At 40.4% G+C, this 24,704-nt stretch overlaps 2 protein-coding genes across 14 annotated transcripts in view; one reads left to right on the top strand and one right to left on the bottom strand.

Moving 5' to 3' along the window:
* Window positions 1-3,741: 3,741 nt before the first annotated feature.
* On the bottom strand, window positions 3,742-18,753 carry LOC110984291 (ultra-long-chain fatty acid omega-hydroxylase-like). 13 transcript variants are annotated; one of them, XM_087136077.1, is made up of 14 exons: window positions 16,159-16,287; window positions 14,792-14,891; window positions 13,989-14,104; window positions 13,529-13,632; window positions 13,073-13,128; window positions 10,270-10,441; window positions 9,766-9,950; window positions 8,810-8,934; window positions 8,596-8,658; window positions 8,336-8,459; window positions 7,903-8,177; window positions 7,463-7,658; window positions 6,321-6,403; window positions 3,742-6,013 (listed from the first exon to the last, which is right to left on the bottom strand). In XM_087136077.1, exons 1-14 carry the CDS (start codon window positions 16,266-16,268, stop codon window positions 5,842-5,844), a joined length of 1,881 nt encoding a protein of 626 aa, XP_086992203.1. In that variant the 5' UTR covers window positions 16,269-16,287; the 3' UTR covers window positions 3,742-5,841. The 13 variants fall into 13 exon arrangements, with proteins under 13 accessions (XP_086992203.1, XP_022100029.2, XP_022100011.2 ...); XM_022244337.2 differs by lacking the exons at window positions 13,073-13,128; window positions 13,529-13,632; window positions 13,989-14,104; window positions 14,792-14,891 and adding exons at window positions 17,347-17,449; window positions 17,836-18,753 and having other exon boundaries at window positions 16,159-16,327; XM_022244319.2 differs by lacking the exons at window positions 13,073-13,128; window positions 13,529-13,632; window positions 13,989-14,104; window positions 14,792-14,891 and adding exons at window positions 17,836-17,891; window positions 18,170-18,753 and having other exon boundaries at window positions 16,159-16,327.
* Window positions 18,754-24,113: 5,360 nt separating this feature from the next.
* Window positions 24,114-24,704, top strand: part of LOC110983583 (suppressor of tumorigenicity 7 protein homolog) — a 39,466-nt gene continuing 38,875 nt past the window's right edge. Inside the window, exon 1 of the mRNA XM_087135712.1 lies at window positions 24,114-24,588. Coding sequence (XP_086991838.1) covers window positions 24,426-24,588 — 163 coding nt within the window. The 5' untranslated portion in view covers window positions 24,114-24,425. The remainder of the gene's footprint in view (window positions 24,589-24,704) is intronic.

Raw genomic sequence — 24,704 nt, 5'->3', positions numbered from 1 at the left:
CGAGATCGTACAACAATGCAAAGATTTACCTACCTGCAGTGTATGGGTTCCAGATTGCGTTGAGTTGTTATCAGCAAAGGTTAGATGACAGATTAGAATCTTTCGTAAGTGAAGTAGAATATTGCTTAAAGTTTATTACCTTATAAATGATAAGATGGTGAAAAATACTTTGATCTGTTTTTATTTCAGCTTTTACCGACTGACAACCATAAAATTTCAAACCGTTCATGTCCATCTGCGTACAAGACTGCCTCATTGCACTGTTCTTCATGTTTTTTAGATTTTCGGAAGTGATTGCTGAATTTTTGGCAGGATATTTCTCTTTTAGGTCAAGTAATTTTTCAGTTTCTATAAATTGATAGACTAGCAAATTTTTCCCAAAGCCTCTTTTCCAAGTTGGATTTTTTAGAAGTAACCGAACGAAAACTATTACGAATTCTAAAATCAAATCAAATCAAATATTACGAATATTACGAAAAAATATTACGAATTCTAAAATCTATGCACGTTATTTTTCCTATCCAAGGGTTCCGGAAGCGCGCCATTAGGGGTCAACTTTCAGGTTATATTGCTACAGCATGTTTGCATAATGAGCAAAGTGCACTAATCAGGCCGACCCACACGCACAGCACAGGCCTATATACATACATTGGACTCATTTATACGCAAAACATTCGACCCTGATGACCATTTTCTTTTCCTGATATGGAATTTTGGTGCTTAGTGCACTTCCAAACTTCCCTGAAAAAAAGAAGTTTAAGGGGTATATGAAAATCAAATAGGCAATTCAAGTTAGTTGTCTGCGTCTTTAACCCTTCAAAAGACAGTGAAATACAAACTTTGTTACGTTGCTTGATAATTCTATTCAAATTCGTTTATTTAAAAAATTATGACTCACTACAGTGCAGTGCTACTCTATCGTTTCATTTCATTTCGTTTCGTTTTGTTCGATTGGTTTCCATTTAACTTAGTTTCATTTTATTCGTTTCCTTTCTACGCTGGGCTGCCAGTAGTTGGGGGCAGTCTGGCACAATTTGACCTTTGCTACAGAAACAGGAAAAGATCACATCAAGGTATAAACATAATAATTATGATCATAAGGATATGAATAGGAATGACTTAATATGGTACAAGATGACCTAGGGATGAATAGGAATAGCATAGGGTCAAAAAAGTCTAGTGTGACCTTTGGTATGGGATGAACATGAATACGGAATGCCATAGGGTCAGAAAATATGGCACAATTTGACCTTTTCTATTAAATCACGGCACAACAGGATGAAATAGGATGATGAAAACAGACGATGAGACACGTTGTGTGATATTGTGAATGATGATTTGGTTTGGCAAGCTCGACTAATGTTTAATTTTTTAAATAGAAATTTTTGCAATTCATTTGGCCACAAAGGTAATAGAATTGCAGCTCAGTTAACTCGCGTCCAATCATTTAAAGGAGCGCAATCACATGGATTTTAACTGTAAATGAACAATACAAAGAACAAATGAACGATGGAAAGAGCGAGATGAACAACGAAAATAGCAAAATGAGCAATGAAATGAGTACAAGAGCAATGCAACTGAGTAAAACAGCAATGCAGATGAGTAAAAGAGCAATGCAATTGAGTAAAACAGCAATGCAAATAAGTAAAAGAGCAATGCAACTGAGTAAAACAGCAATGCAGATGAGTAAAACAGCAATGCAACTGAGTAAAACAGCAATGCAGATGAGTAAAAGACCAATGCAACTGAGTATAAAACAGCAATGCAAATGAGTAAAACAGCAATGAACAGAGCAAAATGAACGATGAAAAGAGCAAATGAACAATGAAAACAGCAAACCGAGCAATGAAATGAGTAAAAGAGCAATCAAAATCAGTAAAGAGCAAGTGAAATGAGTAAAAGAGCAATCAAGATGAGCAATGACAATGAACAAAATAAGTGCATGTAGTGCCTCTGATACAAAGTTTAAGATATGTCTGGTAATCACTCTTGTAGCAATTCTTAAAATTAATATTATAATTGTAAAAAATCAATGACGAAAAAAGAGAAACAAAAACAGTACTTAAACCAGTATGTGAAGTAGACTGAATTTGTTTTGTGTTCTTACTAACCCGTATGACTATTGAGTAATAATTCTCAGGTTGCATACCGGCCGGGAAATTCTGCGCATTATTCCATACCACGAAGGGTACATTTGCCCCTTTGCTACGTGTTGAAAAACCGAACTGCCGCCCATAATTTTTATATAATGATGTATTTTACATTTACTCCACAAAAAAGATCAACAGTAATGCTCTGCTCTGTTTGAATTTGTAAAAAACCGTATATATGCACAGGGTAACGGGACGTAAAACACTAGTTCAAAGGATTAAGAAATTCAGCAAGGGCCAGCCGTGTCTTCTTCCTGTATCGATCAGATCTCTGTAACCATAGTAAGCAGAACGCAAAACTGTTAGCATGCGCCGGCCTTTTCTCGTTTAAGTCAGATCAACGCTCCCTCCGAAGTACACGCAAGCCACCACACAGCGCTGCGTACAGCCCTTTGTCCGAAAGATTATCCCCATTACCCGGCACCACTTACAGTTCAGTGTCAGAAGAATTATTCTTATCATATCCTGGCGGCACGTGCAGTCCATTGTATGTCCAGGGATTATCGCTTACTGCCTCTTGATTACTTTAGGACCTCTTGACGGGCCAGTCGATGTTTTCCATGAAATCACGCAACATGACTCATCGTCTATTTTCATCATCCTATTTCATTCTGTTTTGCCGTGATTTCATAGAAAAGGTCAAACTGTACCCTATTTTCTGACCCTATGCTATTTCACAGTCATGTTCATCCCATACCAAAGGTCACACTAGACTTTTTGACCCTATGCTATTCCTATTATTATTATATATTAAATTAGATTTATATAGCGCTCATTCCATAAAATGTTCAAGAGTTCATTACAATATAAAAAATAACGAATCTACAAGGATATATAGAATAAAATAGACCAAACAAAATTACAACCGCCAAAAATGTTCTAAATTAATAAAATGCTTTCTTAAAAAAATATGAAATTTAACAATAATTTAAAAGTGATAACACTGGTAGCACACCTAATATGACATGGAAGTTTATTCCAGAGATACAGAGGGCAATATTCAAAGGCTTGGTCCCCAAGTGTAGCCTTACCCCGACCCGCAGGATAATTGAGGAAGGCACTGTCACCAGAACTACGAAGATGGTTACGGGTCCGAGACTTCACGGAAACAAGCTGAGTTAAATATTGAGGGTCTAGGTCATGTAAGACTTCGTATGTCATCAGCAAAATTTAAAATTCAAATCTATATCGAACAGGAAGCCAATGTAATTCAATGAGAAGAGGAGTGATTTGACAAAATTTCGATGTCTTATAAACGAGTCGAGCACAAGCATTCTGCACTCTCTGAAGTTGGTTAATTTGTGTGATGGGCAACCATAAAGCAAACTATTATAATAGTCAAGTCTACTTGAAATAAATGCATAAACCAATGCCTCATCAGTACATTCTTTGGAGAGATATTTCTTAACGCGCCTAATGTAATGCAAATAATATAATGCGCTACCGCAAACTTTAGTGGTGTGAGTTTTCATGGACATATTGGCATCAAACCAGGCACCTAAATTTCGAGCAACGGCAAGGGGTATAACAGCAGATTCTCCAACCTGAATACCACCCAGAGTTACCTTGGATAGTTGTTGACGAGTGCCAATAATGACAAATTCTGTTTTATTATCATTCAAAAATAGCCCACTGTTAAACATCTATTGTCGGACATCATGTATACATCTTTTACCATATTAACTCATTCCTATTCACATCCTTATGATCATAAATATTATGCTTATGCCTACTCGTGTGATCTTTTCCTATTTCTGTAGCAAAGGTCAAATTGTGCCAGACTACCCCCCTCACTACTGGGTGTCCATTCAATTTATATAAACTCACTGATCTCTCTTGGGTCTAAGTAGAGTTGATAAAACGACAAAACAATAAAACCAGATTTGAAATTAAACTTACTTTAACCTAAGAATTTGCGCACTTATGCAAGCATATTTTCTAAACAATTTAAAACAATCTCGTTAAAATTACCAAAGCTGATACTCTAATAAAGTTTAAAATTAAATGGAACCAGTTATAAACATTAAAAAGTAAATATGACCTGCAGCCAGAAAGAATACACCAAGTGATGTTGAAAATGGCAAAATGGGAAAAAATATTAAGCAAAGAAATAATCTAGGACCAGTTAATAATGTGTCCGGACCTGGATTTCTAGGCCGCCCCTGGTGGTGGGGTGGTAGGTCCATCCTCCAGTATTGGACGATGAGGCACCAAGAATACTCCCCAAGGATGAGTCGGACACCGGATATGCTATCAAGTATTTATTCTAAATGACTCATCAGTCTCATTTCAGCACTTGAGTTTGCACCTCAAAATAAATCCTGAATGTAAAATAATTACATAATCATTTAAACTAAAGAAATGTTGCATACAAAGTACAATTTTGACATACAATAGCTATTATTTTCAAAGTTACAAAAGTGGTCTGCAAAACATGTAATTGAAATATAACGTGCACTTTGATAAATTATCCCCGTGTGGTAGCTCAGACAGCGATGAGTTCGAGCTAAGGTTGCTGGTGTTGGCCTGAGCATATAGGCAATTAAGCCCCCCTCCAAGTCTCGAGCTGCTGTCAAAACACTGTACAGTACACATTCAAGAACAGGTACATAAACGACACCAATAACAATATCCATCAGCATATGTACATGCAGTTATATGGGAACGTACATTGTACAATTATTGAAAGCCCACGCTTGACATAAAAGTTTAACCCCGGAAAATGTTGTCATGCCCCACTGATGCAAAGCCCAGTCCCACGTATGCGCTGTACTGTAATAAACAGCGCGACGTTACATACGAGGTCTACCATGCACAGTATATGCAACGTGGCATGTCTTGTTTACTACGTAACGTGTGAGGCATAGAAATCTATTGTGAAGGAATCCCACGAATAGGATTAAGAAAACACTCCCCAAATTGACTTAAAATACCATAAGCCTTAAGTATAATACTAACTAATGTGCTCCTTGGCGATCAGTGGTCACGATGATACCAGTGTAGTGAGGGTACGCAACCTAGATAGGGTACCGAAAGCAAGGAATTTTGGGGCAACTTTCTTACCTGGGCGTTGCTCAGCTCGAAGTGGCGATAAAAGACCGCACCCTGAAAAGTTCGAGAACACCCAACACCCACAGCCACAAAGCCGTGAGTAAATGTTATATATTGCTCCGCCATTCATAAAAAACGCTCAGTGTAGGCCCCTAATTACCCTCAACCACTGCATGCACTGGAATCAGAATTGATTATCAATGAAACAGTGTTTATAAAGTAGTAATTTACAACCGAGGATTAATACAGAAGTATCACCAAATTAAAGTTATAAAATGTGGAGTCCGAGAGACTATTTGTTGCAGTGGATGTTGAGGCTCTGTCCGCGCAAGGCATAATGTGTCCTGCGGGATGCATAATTAATTAGCTCTCACCCCATCGGGGCACTGACGTAACCACAGGCCACTACAATAACAGCACTAATATGAAACCTAAAATATTTCGACTGCAGACCGATTCATCGCTCACAGGTATGTTTTTCATACTGCTTAACATTTCCAAGGATAGGCCTAGTCTTGTTTCAGAACGACGTTTAAATTGTACATCATACGAATTTTGTGTTTCACCAACAAACTGAGTATGACACTCTTTTTCACCAGGAGCAGTCATCAGGACTAATCAGATCAAAACAATTATTTCTTCACAACACGCGTGGTTTAAGAAAGATCTTGATGTCATTGTGAGCCTTCAGTATCATCCCACCGGAGAATTGGACCGGGTGGCTGGGGTCGAGCTGAACGGTATACCTCCTCAGCAGACGAACAAGGATCACCTTCAGCTCGTTCAGGGCAAAATTCTGCCCTATACAGTTCCTGCCGGAAATTACGAACCAAAGTTCAATACTACTAGAGTCAGATGGTTAGCAGGTTCGACTCGATTTATATCTCGCCAAAATTACACTCGAGTTAAATAATACAGGAAGTGTCCTTAATACGGATTCTTGCCGTCTAACGAAATATTAGACAGTCTTCAGAAAAAAACACAAGTTCCCTTTTAGTTCTTCACACGTAACGCCAACTGTTTCTAGAATTTTGGAAAAAAAATAGTATATGTACCTCAGTGGCTTTCCTTTGCTTCAAATCTTACATTACTTTATATTTCATTAACTTCTCTGTTTACCTTGGGCCAGCAGCAAATGGAAGATAGGAGAAAGGGTCCATTTTCTGGATGTTGTCGGGAGAGAATCGATCAGGATCAAAGGTCTGTTGAAATGAGCAATGGCAACAGAAAAAGTGAAAATAACGAGATGATGAAAATGAAAAACCACCACCGCTTTCCTGAAGAGAAGGAAGCAAGTGGCAGTGGTGTATCCAGGTTGGAGGGGACTTTTGTTTGAAGAATACATCATAAGTGAGTAGGAAAGAATGTAATCTGTATACTTATTTATCAAATTTTAGCACCAAACCCCCAAAGAAAACAACACCAGCAAATAAAAACAAGGATGTCGGGACTGCCAGAAAGGCTTTTAATTTTTTCCTCCCTCAACATCATGTTGAATGAGCCCAAAGCCGCATTCCTTTTTGAACCCCCCCCCGAAAGCTGGATACGCCTCTGGCAAGTGGGCCTACCACTGCACTGTTGCCAAACACGTTACTTACATTTTCAAATTCTTGACAGAGTTTCGTCTACACTGGTTAATTATAATGGTAATTCCTTCCGTATTAATTTCACATTGACACCAGAGTAATGAAAAAAATCGGTCAGCCAACTCCCCCCCCAAGACCCCCTAACACTGAAAAGTCACAAGTACAGTCAAGACAGTAACTTCCAGATTTTTACACCCCATTACAATGACTTGTGCAACATTGCGAAACAAACCTCTGTTGGCTCAAATTGGACACGAATGCTCGTGGCTCCCTTTATGAGCCTCGAGTTGGATCAAAAGAGGGCGCAATTTTGCCAGCAACGGCGGTTCCTTTGGTGAGAACGGCTACCAAGGCCGTTTTCCAATACTCGACTTGGGGTCCGTTTCAGGTTCAACTGTATTTTTACTTCCTGGCTTTGAGGTTGTAAGCGCAACAGTAAGTCTGATAGTGCCACAAAACATCGAGTAAGATGCAAATTAGCAAAACAATCAGGGATTGATTTCCTACAAGAAGCCCGAGACGGAGACGAAGTTGAGTATTGGAAAACGGCCCAACAAAACTCCCCACCAACATGGCTCTTTTCAACCGACGAGGGGGTGCTCTTGCTCAAGGCGTATTACGTTTCTTTGTCTTCTCTAGAAGCTACGTGAGATAATGTAGACGCTTTGTCATTACCATATGATCCGGCCACACTTGAGGATTGTGATGAAGGCAATAGATGGCCATTAGCAAGCTGGTTCCAGCTGGGAGGATCTTGCCATCGATTTCGACGTCCCTCTCAAGAACCCTCATGATGAAAGGGACAGGTGGGTACATCCTCATCGACTCCTTAAGACACTGCACTAAGTATTTGAACTTTCCCAGATCATCCCTAAAAAGAACGGGGTAACAACAAACATGCTAAAACATTATGATCCCACGAAAACGATGCAATCTGTTATTTATCCTGTTAAACTAACCTCAGAAAGTGTTGAAAATCACGAATACTTAACGACAACATGAAGTCAAATGCCTGGTAACCACAGAATAGCTCGTTTAGATAGACAAGTCTTTATTCAGTCATCTCTGCAGTGAGTGACTTCCTGATGATTTCAGCAATGTTAACCTTTTCTTACCAGCCAACATCTTCCGATTCCCTGCCCGACATCACTTCATCAATCTCCTCCTGGACCTTCCTCTGATGTTCGGGATGCGTTGCCATAGCATACAGCATCCATGTCAGACCACTGGCCGTGGTGTCGTGACCCTCAAAGAGGAAGGTGTCTACCTCGTTGCGGATCTCCATGTCCGTCAATCCTTTACCGCTTTCATCTCGAGCGGACAACAAGACGTCCAGGAAATCGAGGTACTTACGGTCCGACCCTGCATCATGACCTTGCTTATTTGTATCCTGATAGTTACGAAATATTTTCAGTTACTAAATGAACCGACACCAATTGCTTCTATTTTTGGACACGGGGAATGAGTCAAAACAGGAACTAAAAAAAAAAAAGAGAAATTGCAGAAAATTGTCATATTTTTACGACTGTAACGTCCGTGAAACATTACCAGCTGTTTCCGACGCCGTTTTATTATCTCGTCTGCAACTTTATGAACGAAATCGCAATTCTTCTTGAACTTGCGTCCCACTGAAGATAGACCGAATGGCAAATTGAAGTAAAGAAACATCGAGCTGCCGAGAAAAAAATCGGTGAAATGAATCAACTTGTAGGAAATTGCATGGACACGAGAGACTACATGTACTTGATCAGGGCTTTACAATATTAGTCCGAATTCTACATTAAATCTTGCATTTAGTTTTTACTTACAATGTTCTCTCTGTGACAGTTTTCGATAACTCTGCCACTGCCTTCACGTAAGGATGTTCATCACTGCAAGGAAAATCAAAGTGAATGAAGGAGTACAGATCATTTGATTCACGAAGCTGCTCTGTCTCATTTTAGCGGGTAGCGGTGATAGGCTTTCGCAAATACATGCTCAGATTACACCATTCGCTGTAGTCTGTGATGCCGTAGTACGTACCCTTGGATTTGACAGCTGGAGTCATATGAGAAGGCACATCGAAGGAGGATATCTAGGGTTAGCAGGCTTACGTGCTGGGTCACCGGGAAACTAGCGCCATCCAAAACATACCTCTCCAGCCTGGTCTAGAAATGGGAGCAAAGGTCAAAACTGAGCGGTCGTCACACCCTATAAAACAATGAAATTTTGATCAGCCGAGCAGGTGTCAAAAACAGGTTTTTGTTGAATCAAAGGGAATAGAAAAGTTCTACTAAAATCCTTGAAATTGCATTTTTGTGTTTCAATTAACCTTATTTTCAATTTGTGTTAGTTACTTTTATCTGTATTTTGGGGCCTTTGGGGTTTTTCGTGCTAAAATGAATTTACCAGCAAAACTACGATGTAATCCGAGGCATTGAACATCAATGTCGCTTTGATTTATATAAAAAAATTGCTAGAATTTTTTTTACTTCGCTATCCAAGATTTCCATTTCCTTTGGCAATTTATTTTGTGTAAGTATATGGGGATCAGCCAGTGAGCAGCCTTTTTTCAAAATGCTTCAAAGAGCAAATATGGAGCAAAATTTGAGCATGAAAACACACACTGAACAGTGTCTTCATGGAGTTACATTACACTTACAGCGCCCTCACTTATATGGAAAAGCTTCAGCCATTTTGTAAGTTCTAAAAGTGCACTTGCAGTGCAGTTAACTCAAGAAAGATTTCAAGCTGTTTTCAAAAACTGAAGAAGAAATTAAAGGAAAAGACTGCATGCTCGCCAGATCTGAATGTTGCCGGTGAGGTGGAAGAAGACTATTGAAGAAGGAAAATGAAGGAAAGAAATGAAGAAAAATAAAGGAAAGTTAAAAATGTCGTCTATAACAAATAACAAGTCACGGAAACAAAGAAATTTATTTGGAACTGATGGTACAAATTTGAATGTAGGATTTTGGTTTAAAAGAGCTGTCAACACAAACCATAAACACATCAACGGCTGAGTTGTTGACTTGTATGTAGGGTTTGAGGACATCAAAGTGGAAGGCTGGGGTGAGGAGGCGACGAGTACGGACCCAGATATCCCCCTTAGCGAGGAGCAGTCCGTCCCCAAGCCAGGGCCGCACAAAATTGTAGGACAGAGCGCCCTGTATCAGGGGCTTCGGGTCTGGAATTACAATTGTAATTTGCATCAAAAAATAAAATAAAACACCTGCTTAACACATACTGCTTCATTTCTCAACATTTATAAGACTTGGTAATTTAAAATTAGGATTTTGAAGAAGGGACCTCTTTATCTTGCTAGCCCTAGATAATTGGAAAACACTCGGCAAAAACACATGTGGAGCAAGTTTTATTGCTGATTATGCTTGTTCCCGAACAAAATATATAAAAAAATCTCCAAAACTGAAACAGTAAAATAGAATGTTCATAACGATGAGTCCAATCGCTCTTAAGCAAAGCAAGCTTTGGTTGTCCCACCTCACCTCGTCTTTTCATCACAGGCCTAAAAATGTCCGGGTGGTTTGCCAGGATGATTCCGCTTGTCGGACCAAAAAGTAAACGGCATCCCCGCGGGAACTTCTCCGTCATTCCACGGGTGAAGGCGAAGCCCTCCTCCGGCGACTCTGACCGAATTTTCGGATTTGTCAACGGATGCTGCACAATCAGGAAATCGGAACATCATTGAGGAACATGTTTTACTGTCTAAAGATCGGTCAGATGTCTGACACGCTTTTAGACTGAAATTGTGGAAAGGTCGCAAGGTTTTAACTTTTTGCTGTGATGTGGAGTTTTTCTTTAATGTTACCAAGGGTAACGTGACTTAATTGTCCCGCTTCTGACACTGACATTTGACCTGTACCATTCACTGGTACCTCAATCAAGACCGATGAAGAATCCATGGTTCAATTTTGTGGGCTTGTAACAGAATCGTGAGACTATGGGGGCTCTCCTAGTGATCCTGTCACGTAAACATTGTCACCCTCAGGCCTGAAGCCTGGCATTTTGCAGCTCTAGAAAAATCATTTCTTAACGAGCGTGGGTATAGTAGGATTGGCTAGGAAAATATGACCTACTGAGGCTAAATGAGGAATGATCCCCAAACCTTGTTTCGAGTAATCGGCGACCGAAGCTGAATATACCTAAAAAAATCATGGCAAAATCGATTTTCTGTTCTTGTTTTTTGTTTGTTTTTTATTTCTCAGATTTTTTAGGTAGGTTAGGTTTGAAAGATTTCCTCTAGTTATGCCATTTGTGCAAGAAAATCAAACAAGGCGACAAAAAGAAGATTTCTGAAGTGAATCTGTTTCAGTCTTTTGTAAAATTTATAGTGTTTACGTTTTACGTGTTTTACCTTTTTCCCTTGCGTAGAGTTTGGTACTGTTGTAAAGGGCTTTCGGAAAATGTATTTATAGCAGTGATATCATCGATTGGACGACCCGAGCCTATTCCATATGGTGGTCATGGCGGGACATCGCCAATTGTCAATACTGACGTCAATATTCACGATCAAAATTCACGACTCGCTCTTCAGTCACAAATATTGATGTCAATATTTGCGACCAAATTCACGACTCGTTGTATCTCCAGTCGCAAGTATTGCCGCAAATATTTTTACCAGCAAGCCAGGTAGAGATAGAAGTTGCTCGGCTATAGACACAGCAATGATTGCCCGTTAACGCCAGTGTGCCCCCTGCATTGTGCCCAAACTACCCAACCGAATAACAGCTTGTCAGATCAAGCCGAAAAACGTAGGTCATTGCGCGTGCGGGCCACCATAGTTTTGGCACAACGCAGGGGTACATTGGACCATTGCGCGTAAGCCCCGCCCACCTTCGCAACGGCATGACCAAAGATTGTATAGCGCCGCCATTAGCTCGGTCAAGCTAAGGTCAAAGTTACGTGATGGACTTCCTCATGAGTTGACATTTAGCCAAGGGCGGGAGATTTCAGTTGGTTTGGAAAGGAAAAATTAAGTGTACTGCGGGGGAAAGTGCGGGGATATAGTTTCTTTAAAAATGGATACGTGCACAAAATCGCATTTGAAGTTTTGAAGGACAGCCAGGTGGCAGTGCAGGCGAAATGCTACAGAAGTATGCGGAAAAGCAGTGAATCGCATTCCCTGAACGCGTGCTTAGAACAGAATGGTTTCACAGCAAGAGAGCAAACGCAGCTGTGTAGCTGGGTAAGGATGCTTGTATAATCCATTTACAGTCATTCCTGTTTGTTTACCTAAACACAGAATCAATGGAGTCAGATGAAAGTCAAGAGGAGGCCTTTAATACACAGACGCAACATTCAGGAATTACTATTTGAATAATAACATTTATATTTCCTATTCTTGTTTTTTTCTTTAGAATAATATTCATCATTTCTTTGGGATAAATACATGCAAATATAATGTATATCAATTTGGGTCTTCTTCTGAATACAATAACAATTTTATTTCAATTTAACTCATTTTATCAACTGCAGCAATGAAAGACATCCCCCTCTATTACCTGATAAAAAAATTGGCAAATTTACAGACGGCCTACTTCCCCATGTTATTTATTAAGCCTTTGCCTCCAACATTCATTCCAACCGATTATCCAACAGACTGTCAGTTACTTGCTCCCATATAATTGCCCTGATATACACCCTGAGACACTACCAAGAACTTGGTCTGAAGGACGTGCCCGGCCGGCGGGGGCATTTGTCCAGTACAAACATGCCACGGCAATGGCACACACCTTGTGGATGTAAAATCCAACCACATCCTGTGACAAGCTTGATTATGACAAAGCCCAAGAAAATCAGGAAACGGCAGCCTGTTTTAGAAAAGTGACTGAGCAAAGGTTGTGAATCATTAAAAAATTGTCTATTAACAAATCTGCTTTGTTTGCAGAATGTGAATTTGTACATTTGTATGCATCTGAATAAACTTGAACAAGCATGTACACGTAGTTGAGTACAACTGAAAAACCATACATGTACCTTTGAGGATAAGAAATATATTACATTTGAAGAGTGATATTTTGTCAGCTTTTCTTGACAATCCATTTATTCATCCTTGTGCACGTTTGTTTTGAAGGCAGATTCAGTCCTGACCCACCAAGATAGTAAAATTTAACAAAGATTTGTTCTTGTAAAATGTTTCCCTTGTTCAGCTACGGAGACCCACATAATTTTTTCATTACTTTTGCTCATTTTGAAACAATTGACTAAAAATAGTTCTAAATTCTTCCTAATATGTTTACAGAGTATTGCTGCCTAATTTAAGACAAATAAAGCAGTTAAAAACCTTACCAAATACTCCACTGATGTATCTTCTCCAGGAAGATGCTTCAGCGACTCAAACGCCCCTTGGATAAGTTCAGAAAGGATCAAGTCTATATTATTAGGTACCTATACAGAGTTTAAAAAAGTGGGTTGCATTATCCAGTGATTAAAACTCTAAAGTGTTAAGAAACATGACTGTTTTGGAGGCTGTACATGAAATTTCAAATTTCTTCATGGTAAAATCTGGAAATTGTATGAAGCTAAATGAGAACCACCCATACTTTTATCAAGTACAAGGACAATCAATGGTGACTGGGGCACCTTTCTGTGACTTTGTCGTTTACACAAGTAAGGACATTCACATTGAAATGATTCTGCCTAAAAGACACAGACGTGGAAAGCCATGCTTAGTAAACTGGCTTGTTCTATAAACAGCATGCCACACCATTCCTGGCCAGTATTGAAAAATAAAGGGGAACTTACAAATACCACGTTTAACTTCTGAAGTGAAATTTTCATCAGGTGCATCGGCTCCTGCCTCTGTAATTTTTGTTTGCCTCTTCGGCTTTAATTCGGATGATTGGCCACTGTAAATTCAACTGGGAAAATACCTATCCATTAAATTCACATTTCCTTGACTTTTACTGCATCACATTTCAAACAATGTTTCAAAAATGCACTCATGTTTCAAACCAGTTCCCTCTTGCATGACCAAAATTTGTGGGAATGTTCACTGGTCTATTTTGTTTCTAGAAAATCACAGACCAAACTTTGAGAAAGCACTTCAGCACATTTATATTTCCAATATACAAACTTATTCTTTTCCAAGCGCTTAAAAATGTTTTGAAGTGTGTTCTGCAGCTGGCAGAGGATTTTTCATGTTTGCTACCGACGTCAATTTGGTATGAAAGTAAAGACTTTTAGACAAGTACAATTGATCAACCTATTTTCAATGTTTAGCTTCCGTTTAGGTGGAGGCCTCTTGGCTTTATAGATGTCACTGCCATCAGCCCATATTGGGTCAGGGTGTGTAACAGTTGGTTGCCCATCTTTGGAATGCTGTGAAATATATAGTAGAGGAATTTTAAATGAAAGAGGAATCTTAAGTTGGAAAATTTTCTTCTTATTTCCAACTATAGGTTTATCACATATACGGACAGAGCTTATTCGGTATTTTCTTTTGATTAAAATGAATTATGTGAATACAATGACATTAAAGTCAAGTTAATTTTCCTTTATAATCAATCACCAATAATGCTTTGGAGTTGCACCTGTATGAAGGTCTCATAGAGCCCCAATAGCCAGGGTAAGATCAAGACGGGGCCTTGAACTCGTAAATGACCTTTATTTTCTGGTAAGATGCTACAATGAGAATGTACCACAACAAAAGAAGTAACATTAGTATTGTGATTGTCCTGCAACTACATTGTCAAATATTTTATATTGCATTGAAAATGATTACAGGTTTTTGCAAAGCTGTACATAGGTATTGCATATGCTAGAAAACGGAATCTGTAGATTTATTGCTTTTCTTTGACCAGTAAACAGCAGGCTGAAAGTGTAAGTAGGCATAAGGGATGAATCTTCTTAGTTGATGAATTCTGGCCCTGGGCCCCAGAAGCGAAGAGCCTAGCAGGTAATTTTTTTTGAACGAGTACATAATTCATAAAAATTAAAATAAAAAAAATCAGAAAAGAGAAACAATTCATTAATGTGCTTGGCGTTTGCAATTAATATTAAGCCTACCTTAGAACACACGTACTTGTCCTTGTTGATCTTGTTTACATTCAAGGGGCCGACCACACGCTTTAATCCATCTCGAACATTTTTCACGGTTAGATTTGGGCTTTGGAAAGGGGAAAAAATGCACGTCATACAGCCGGTCCGGATACCTGGTGTCGGAATTACATGCACCGTAGCAGCATATTTTTACCATTTTATTTCCAAACGTACAAAAAGTTACATTTAACTTCCAAATCGATGGACAGCTGCGTCGGGCCCATTGATTTGTCTAGGGTTTTTGTGCGGCATGTGACTAAGTTTCTATTAGCAACTATTGCGAAATTTCCGTGGTCACCTGACCGAAAGGCGTCTCCCAATTGGTCAACGAGCACGGTTTGGTTGACATGCCGGAAGGGGCTAGAGTCTATAACCGAGCAGCTGCTCTGTGGCTTGCTGGAAGAAAAATTGCGGCAATATTTGCGACCGGAGATATGAGTCGTGAAGTTGGTCGTGAATATTGGCGTCAGTATTGACGACTGGCGATGTCTTTCCAGGGCCACCATAGTTCCAGGCCTCAAAAGGAGGTAAACAAAATATCCTCTCTTACGTTAAGAAACAGTGTCTGGTTCACGAGCTATGCCTACTTAAGCAAAAAAAAAAAAGATACATGATGATTTTAATATCAAAGCGGAATGTTCTGAAATCTAGAAACGAAGTTGGGAAGTGTCAACGTCGGTCCCGCCGATGTCAAGAGAAATTCATGATCACGAACGTCTAACCATGGATTTATCCTTTTTTAAAGAAAAAAATATTAAAAAAATAAATCAATAAAACTTTCAGCAAACAATGTTTGAAGCCATTCTTTCAGTTTGCTTCGTATTTCACGGTAATAGCTGCCCATTAATATACTGTTGCTGTGGTCATTTAGATCGAGCACGATTATGGAGCTCACCCAACATGCTCGTGGCTAACGTTTGCACCACTGGCGCATGCTCTTTTTTCAAAGCCATTTTTCTCGAAAAGTAGTTTTGACCATAGCGATGTTCCCCTCGTCTTTCTTCTTCCGTCGTATTTTCGGAGGGAAGTGGGCTACAAGTATAAAACATTTCAACCGGATGGTTTCTAAACAGTGGGTTCAGTGAGTCCACATGACCCCCAGTGGTCATGACTTCAAACACATTTGACCTGCCATGGCATATTGAGGAAAGATTCCTATTCATGACCTTTTAAGATGTGTGTATGAGAGTTAAGAGAAAGGAAGGGCTTCCTTGTGATGCCGCATATATTTGTGTATATACCTAAGAAAATACATCAAACAGCTTTCTTTCCATAGAGGGATTCTGTGCAATCAACATCTGCAAGTGATACTGCTGACTTGCACGTTTTCGTACCTGGTGAAGGTTTCCATAAAGCCAGTGCACGGGGAGGCCTGGCCATTGTAGAATTGCAGCTCTCTGCTTCTGAATGGAGCGCACCGTGCTGACAAGAAGGTAGGTAACATACGCCAACGCGGCCACCAAAGCCACGCTGACTACCATCCCCAATGACATGTTCTTCAGTCTATTAAAATGAGAGAAAAAAATTGTTAAAGGAAAATTTTGACACAAGATTTGGAATCTGTATTGTGGTCAGATATCCGTCAAGGTCTGGATCTATAACTGACCCACCAAAAAACCCAATTTGTTGACTTCATAGAGTTAGTCAGCAGGACAAAATGGCTGTTCAAATTTGTGCTAGGCTGAGCAGCTGGGCTTGTTCAGGAGAGTCCAACTCCCATATCGACGTTAATAGACACAGAGAGGTCATCGCAAAGCAGTCCCAAACGCCTTTTGGGACAGCACTCACTGAGACACTCAACGCCTTTTGGGACAGCACTCACTGAGACACAGTAGTCGACTGCAATGAAAATATTCATACTCGCAAGTTTTGGTGACAAAAAGTGTTCTTGCCACTACAGTACAACGATCCGACCTCAATTTGCTCGGTGGTCAAGTGGTAAAATGTTTCCAGTGGTTGGTTTGAGTCCCTTTGGAAGAAGTATTTTTTTAACAAGCTTTACTGAAAAATTGTCTTCTTGACAAAATAGAAATACGCAGCAACAGACTTTCTTTGGGACATCAAAAACTAAATACTGCAACCAAATGTGGCCCGCTCTGCAAAAAAGGGTATTAAGGGACACTGTGCTATTTCATGCTGAGGCTGATTTCTTTTACTTCCTGGTTTATTGGCTTCTATTATATTAGTACTTTCACAATTCATAACAGAAACCTAACTTTTGCCATTTGTATAAAAAAAGACTTTCTTCTTGGTTGATTTTTTTCCACTTCCTGAGTTTAGGGCTTCATCTCTGAAAAGCAATTCTGTTAATATGTACGGTATGATTATGCCAAAATCAATATCTCCAGATTGCAAAATGCCACAAGGTTCAAACCTACACCGAATGAAACCGTATAATGTAACCAATTAAAATTTATAACCCATTTTGAGAAATATGTCCCATAATACTCATTTTTGTGGAGCCAGTCACAACCAGCACTTCGCCAAGTGGAATGTTTGTGATGTGTCCCGGCCACACTTACCTTGCAAAATGCCTCAGCTACAATGGTGTTGTTGCCGTCGGTTGATAACACTTAGTGATGAGTGTAAGGTCAAAAATCGCACGCTACGAGGAAACTTCCATTACTAAAAGAAACGGACCTTATGAGAGCATATGAAGCAAGGTATGAGACGGAAGGCCCCCCCGCTTGTGTTGGTCATTGTTTCACTGGAATCTGAGGAATTTTTTACCGACATCTAGGGGGATGTGTTAGGTAACAATAGTCTAGAATGTGTATAGTGATTGGACATGTTGGGGGGGGTACCCCTCGGTCTCATTTCTTGCTGGATATATATGAGAGAACACTGGCAAAATCAGTGACTCTGTAGGCTATAATCAGGGCAGGAAACAACCAAAAGTAAGGTGGCAAAGTGTACGTAGTCCTCAATTCTCTGACTGACCGACGAACTGTTCCTGATGCAGGGTTTCTATTCAGTGAAAAACGGGATGGAGTTGCATTAAGAACACTTACAAAGGCAGACTGCAGTCGTGCATCTTCGTTTGATTCTCAGTAAAGGCCGGTTCATTCTTGAGACGAAAGCGAGAACAAACGCCAATTTTCGACGTCAGATTAAATTTTGGTCTGTGATATGAAACAAGCTCCTCCTAACATGAAATGTATAATTCGATTCTTGCTCTTCGCGACTGTTAAATGTTACAGCCACAAACAAATTTTGAAATGAAGCTTCATCTACCAAGGTTCCCAGAGCACCCAGCAGTAATAAAGAAATATACACGTGTTGGAAACGATGCCAAACGGACGGCAATACTACAAAGATCTGATGCAACCGGCAAAAACTACACACCGATACAAAATGAGTGACAACAGCCCGCCATAACTTCACAGTCTTACGGTTGCTAGCTACGGCTTGATCAACACCTTAGGTAGTCAAATTACTCCTTGTGGCCGTCACTGTGATGATTGCCAGAAGTCGCACGTCATGTAGAAAAGCAAATTTCAGAGTATATTGTACATCCAAAGAATAAACATTGACCCATCACTCCCCCACAGATCTGCTTATGAAGTGGAGTCCATTCCATAGATGTTCATTGAGGCTATGTATGCATTTTACATTGTTGGGCGACAAAGCAGAACATACTTCAATAGCGGTCTCAACCCTGCTCACCAGAACAGGGCGCATGCGCCTCGATACGCTCAGTAGTCGGGCATTATTGGAAGGTGAATGTGATCGCCTCGTGACGGTTCCGTTAAAAGCCCTGCAACAAAAAATGGTTTAAACTTCCTGAATGTAACATTCAACCAGGCAAAAGCTGTGCATTAAAATGCAGAAAACGTTCTAGTCTAAGGTAAAAGAACTCGGTCAGCCGAGTCGAGCCAGAGCCAATAGACCGATTGTCACGTGACCTATACAGTCGATATGACATGTCAACAAACGCGGCGTCCACCGAAAGAAAAGCGTTTTACGAGTCTAATTTACCCATTGAAAGCCGATAGTAGGTACCGTACTTAGACTAGTAGGCCTACGCGCTGGGAACAATACCGGAACTTCACAGAATTGTTTGTGAACAACATGGAAAACATGGGTTGTTATGGGGTTGACAGGTCACGGTCGTGTGATTACGTAGGCGCAATAAGCCTTCCGCGAGTTAACTTTGACTCAAATCTGGTAGACTGAGTTCCTTAAATTTACGTTAGCATAACAACTTGAATTCTCCTTACTAAAACCACTGATGCTATACCTCCTGATTCGGGGCAAGCTTTTGCTTATAGTTACACAAGAGACGCCTTGCAACAGTACACTGTTCTCAATGGATAAGAAGGGCACAAAGGAACCAGTCCATTCCAGAGATAGTGGTCGCTATGCGAAAGCTTGCCCCGAATCACGAGGTATAGCAACAGTGTCTTTAGCCTGGGGAATTCAAATCGTTATGTTCATGCACAATCAGATAACTCAGTGCGCCAGATTTTATTCAAATTCAACTCACAAATGACTTATTTGTCTATTCAAGAGGACCTAATTGAATCTTCGAATATTCGACTTTTGGATCGAAAATTCACTTACGGTAGTTCCCACAAAAGCAGAAACATGGGAGACGTCTGTAATTACAACAAATGTTAAACATTTTGGAAAAATTTCGGAAAGTGCGTTGTTTAATTAGTAAAATAATTCAATTGGCGTGGATTTTGAACACGACTTATAACCTGGTTTCATTTTCGCAACACGAGCATTCGATTTCGTTCTGCATCCTTCTAATACGTATTACGTTTCATTTAAGGGATTACATATAAGTGATCAGGATTCGATTGGACGTATTCGTAGTAGTATTACATGGAGAGTTCTGGACCACTTTTTCCTTGGGTACCTGCCCGACCCCCCCAAAAAAGTGAAAAATCTGGAAAATCCTTCTCGCGCTCTCAAAAAATTTCCCCTTTCCAAAATCGAAAAGGAAGATTTATTACAAAAGTCTGTCTCATTTGTTACACTCGCCCCACCCGCTTGATGTTGTTAAAAATGAAAAATATTATGTTGACCTCTTTTAAAACTGCTACCCTCCAAACGATGACGACGAGACAAGAGTGTAGACCCAAACTTAAAAACTGTACACCGCTAAACAAAAGTAAACCGACACGTTCTAATTAAGATTGTAAGCGTTGTAAGTTGTGTAAAAATTGTGATTATTGTATCGATAGCTTTAGTCTGCAACGTGCGGTGGTGCACCACATACTACTTGCGTTTAGGCAAAAGCATCATTGTTAATTTGTCGATCTGCTCTTGCTGGTCTAAGAGATCTCTTTGGTAGTTAGAAAGCCAATCTTCGGGTATCATAAGGTTCTCGGGTGCCAAAAGAAAATCGTTGTGTTGGTCGTGGAGGTTTTGGGGGTAGTCGGGTCAACTTCGAGTAGAAACCCGTTTTAGAGTAGGGCGAAAGCCTCAGCACGCGGTCTTTTGAGAACTTGTGGGGCTTTACCCAGCTAAAGTTACCGTAAGGTAACGGTTGAGACATGCTCCATCCTTAGAGGTTGTTGGCATCGAGGTAGACCCCGTAACTTAGTGGAGGGCTGACTGGCGTCGTAGTCTGGCAGGTATTTGTTGTTGGCTTAAATTTAAAGTATCGATCACCACCCACACTAGCTACACCACGTCGTTTGGCGCGTCCACAAACAAGTGCATGTCAGTGTCTGTCAACAACTCTAGTTTAACGTCAGAATGTTTTAGTGGCACGTCCCATGCAAGAGAGACCGGGTGCTGTGTAGAAGTTGGCCGGATTGAGGTCTTCTAGTAGGCTCGACAAACGCGGTGAAGGTTTGAGACACATCCGTGAGCAACAACGTGTCTGTTTCGATGTGGAGATCGTGGTAGTCCCCCGGGGTACGACAACCAATTGAAAGCTTCCCAAACTCGTTGGACTATCAAATGTTTTAGCTCACTCACGGTTTCTTGTTTTAAACTGCTGTGAAAGCTATCTAAGGGCGTCCAAGTCGTTTCTTTGAACTTGTCAAACGAATTATATTCGTAAAGATAAAGGCATTTTTGTAACTAGATACTGTCCAGCCGGTGCCTTGCCGGAGCAACAAGTTCGGGCTACATGTATGCACTCCACAGGACACAGGACCTTGGGCTGTCCTCAAGGCTCAAATCCGGGTGTCTTGGGTGCCCAGCGTTGCACGAGTCTAGCTGGCAGTCCCAGGGCATACAGCCAAAGTGGTAAACTGTGGCCTACAACAGAGAGCAGGTCCATTCCATTATCATGATTGATATAGTGGGAATACAGTGGAACTTGTCCACCAGCAGGTACATTACACTCCCATTAAATTATACAGAAAGGCAAATAGAAAATCTAGCCGCAGTGAAATAAAACAATGCCTTGTGGAATCCTCGTGGGATTAATATAACCAGATCAAAGCAGCTACAGACCAAGTGACCACTGCACAAGGCCAACTCCAGTTATATAGGTGATTGGTTTGGTCTCTGGGCATTAACTCTGCTTGATACACTATTTTACCAGCAATTTGTACTTGCCTTGTTTCCAGACTGACACATAAAATTTAAAAGAATACTACAATAACACACACAAGCATATCATAATTAAGTTCCCACCACAACACAATGCTAATAATAACATCGTCCTGTACACTTTCAGCCCATGAACACCAGGATTAAAATATAAAAGCCACTCATAAACTTTTCGGTTAAGGCTTCATCCTAAAAAAAAAATTCAAATTCTCAAATTGATCTAAAAATGACAACTCGCCAAATCCAGCCATCATAAACTGATGTAAAGCTTAGGCTAACTAGCATAAAGTCTATTCTGTACTATCATATATAACTCTAAGGAACTGGTAGCCATCAAACGCATTGCCAAATACGGGTAAAATAAATTAAGTTTCCTATTGGAAAGCCGGCATTGGGAATTCAACAGGCTAAGAAACATAAATGTAAATTAATTTTCAAGCAATATGCCTCTTAATATCTTCCTCAAATCCTGGAAAATATTCAGAAACAAATCGTAGAAGCCTCATTACGTGCCGCTAAAAAAATAACATTCCTGAGGAATTGACTGCTTGCTGCTCTCATGCACTATCAATCTTTTAGAACTCCTGCTCATGAAACAATAAATTGCTAATTGCAGGTTCATGACAGCTCATCTACTTTTTGTCAATCCCAATAGCATCAAAATCCAATGGCAAACAGATAACTTTTCATTAGGCTACAAAACAAAATGAAATCAAAGGAACAAACTTCGGACTCACCTATAACAGAGAGCCAACATTCACAACATTCACATTCACAACATTCAGAGATGAAACAGACACTCCAATCCAATTGAACAAAACAAATTATGATCCTCAATAGGAGGCTCCAGTCAGATTTCTTCAACTGTATGCCAGGAGCAAAGAGATGTCTCAAATAGTGGAGTGGAAAGAATGGCAGTGCTTGCCGTAGGCAGGCTAGTTCATAAAGCGGCGATATGATGGCAGGAGGAGGACCAGCCGATATACATTGTGGTCCCTGGCTAAAATGTATTTTTGTGCCGACGGACGTGGCACTCCTAGAAAGTTCTAGGGTGCATTGAACCAATTCAAGCTCCATTGAAAATAGTGTAAAATCAACCAAGTTTGAAGCCCCATGGCAGGCAACTGAAGTCCCTGAGGCCTCTCAAACAAAAAACAATGTGTTGTTTGGTCCTTCAGGTTTCATTTGATTTTCAATTTTTAGTAGGTTAACCAATGAATTGTTTAATTATCCGCCCAAAACAAACTCACCCCCCAAAAAGTGAATGTTGCCAAGCCCTCCCAGCGGCCATTTTTCAAATGACATTCCTCACCTTCCCCGTGCTCTTCTGACTAATTTTCAATCCCATTTTGGTCTGCTTTGCCCCAAGATGGGTATCCCTGAATCTAAAGAGATGATCCTGGGCCATACTGACAAAATCCCACCATTTCTTGGCCCAAACAGACACCTCTTTTCGAAACAATCTCTGGGGGTACTTTTTGTGCGCCTCCGCCTGGCGGAGAATTTTCCTTGAATTGGGACACTGCACCCTTTAGGGTAGCTGGCTCTTACCCGTAGGCGACCTCAAAGAGGACATCGAGTGAGGGGTCAGTCAAGCCACCCAGTTGACAAGGGAAAGAGCCATAAATCACACAGTCATTAAAGGCTACTGACAACAGACATAAAAGTATCTAAAACCAAAAGAAAAGGAAATCATTTTCAAGGAAATACTGGGGAGTCTAACATACACAGTGATATACACATACATTTAACTAGTAACCTGGACCTAAATAGGGCCAGGGTTACACATGGAAACAAGATAAATGTAGGGATTGGGTCCTGAGCTTGCTGATGCTAAAACAAAACATCATGAACATGGCGGGAATTAACAGAAACATTGTAAACACACTGATTACATTCAGCAATATTGAACAGACACTTGGAGACAGACGAGAGAATAGCATAATTACGCCGACAAGATAAGAAAGACCAACCCAGAGTTTCTAACCTACCAGGGTAACTCATCACACCATGCTTCTGGCCAAGAATAAAACGAGTCGCACGTTTTTTGAAAGTTCTCCAAATTGTCAACCTGCTTTCTCAAGTTGTCTGAGGGAGCCAAGCAGGTACACCATACTCTGATATGGGAAGCACGAGAACTTCGGGAAGTTTTGCTGAAGTAGAAGAGTTGAAGGCAATGGTTTTGATGAGAGCAAGTGTGTGATTTGCAGAGGAAATTACAGACTTAACATGATCGTTCCAAGATAGCTGAGTATTCAGAGTGACTCCAAGATATTTGACCGATTGTACAGCTGTCAATGGGATACCTTAAAAAATTAAGAAGGGGGGGTGGATGTCGTTTACGGGACTCGGAGATGTGCATAAGCTTACTAGCATTGTATGAAGGTCATACCGTTGGAAACACTCCAAACACTCAGATTTAAAAACTGGGGTAATGTTTGCAATTCCATGCATGAGGAGTTGATAGGCTGTTCGGCCGCGCAATTCTGTTCAGCTGTGGCGTAAACAACAACCCCCGCAGTGACAGTGTTGAGCCTAGCCATGTGCGCACATTCTATCAAGATTTTGTTTACTTTTGTTTTGTTTGTGTGATAGCGCCATCTGTTGATAACGTTAGCCGCGTATGTGTTACTTGGCTGCGGCTGGGAACAACAGACAGATGTTTGAAAGCCCCAACTAGCGGCTTCGTCTGATTCCCATCTACATGTACGTGTACATTGCAGCCGTAGCCAAGTAGATTGTATTTGCTATGCTTTCCAAATTCAACTCCGTCTCCGTCTAAATTCGTCTCCAAAACCAATCCCCGATTGTTGACCTGAAGTGTTTAAATTAAAGTACTGTAATGTTTTACTCTTTTGTGTATTTTTTGATGTTCTATGGTACTGTTAGACTTACTATTGCGCTTACAACTTCAAAGTTGGGTTGTGACAAAAAAGTTGAAGCTTGAGATGGATCCGAAGTCGAGTATTGGAAAACGGCCGAAATATGGGACGCGAGACGGATATAGTACGATACCCAACCGAATTTCCATAAAAGCAGCATGCAGAGAAGTTAGGTACCAGTGCACTTTAGGGGCAAATGTAACATGGCGGGTGAGGGAAGTTCTACAACTGCTTCGCGATCGGAGAAATTGAAGGGTGTTCTGAATTGGATTTGGACCTACTTGTTGGCGATTTGGTTCTTCTTGGTTGTGTTTCTCATCTACTTTTTCCGGACTCCGTTGAAGCTCACTGAGAATATGAATTTAGGTGAGTAAGGGGGTTGGCTAGTCAGACGTGAACATGATGAACTTCAACCATGTCAACATTGTTGAACTTAACCAGTGAGTTAGGCGTTAGGCCTAACAATAACATTCCCATGATTC

This window comes from Acanthaster planci, linkage group LG04 (assembly GCF_054643075.1).
Source record: "Acanthaster planci isolate LZ-2023a linkage group LG04, COTS_SCS, whole genome shotgun sequence".
Classification (NCBI taxonomy): domain Eukaryota; kingdom Metazoa; phylum Echinodermata; class Asteroidea; order Valvatida; family Acanthasteridae; genus Acanthaster; species Acanthaster planci.
This window is presented reverse-complemented; position numbering and strand designations above follow the sequence as displayed.

Coding starts and splice junctions, on each gene's coding strand:
- LOC110984291 (XM_087136077.1), bottom strand. CDS start 16,268: ATGTTACCTACCTTCTTGTCAGCACGGTGCGCTCCATTCAGAAGCAGA. Junction 13,129..13,528: donor AGAAGTTAAACGTGGTATTT/GTAAGTTCCCCT, acceptor AACTTATCCAAG/GGGCGTTTGAGTCGCTGAAG. Junction 10,442..13,072: donor ATACATCAGTGGAGTATTTG/GTAAGGTTTTTA, acceptor CTGATTGTGCAG/CATCCGTTGACAAATCCGAA.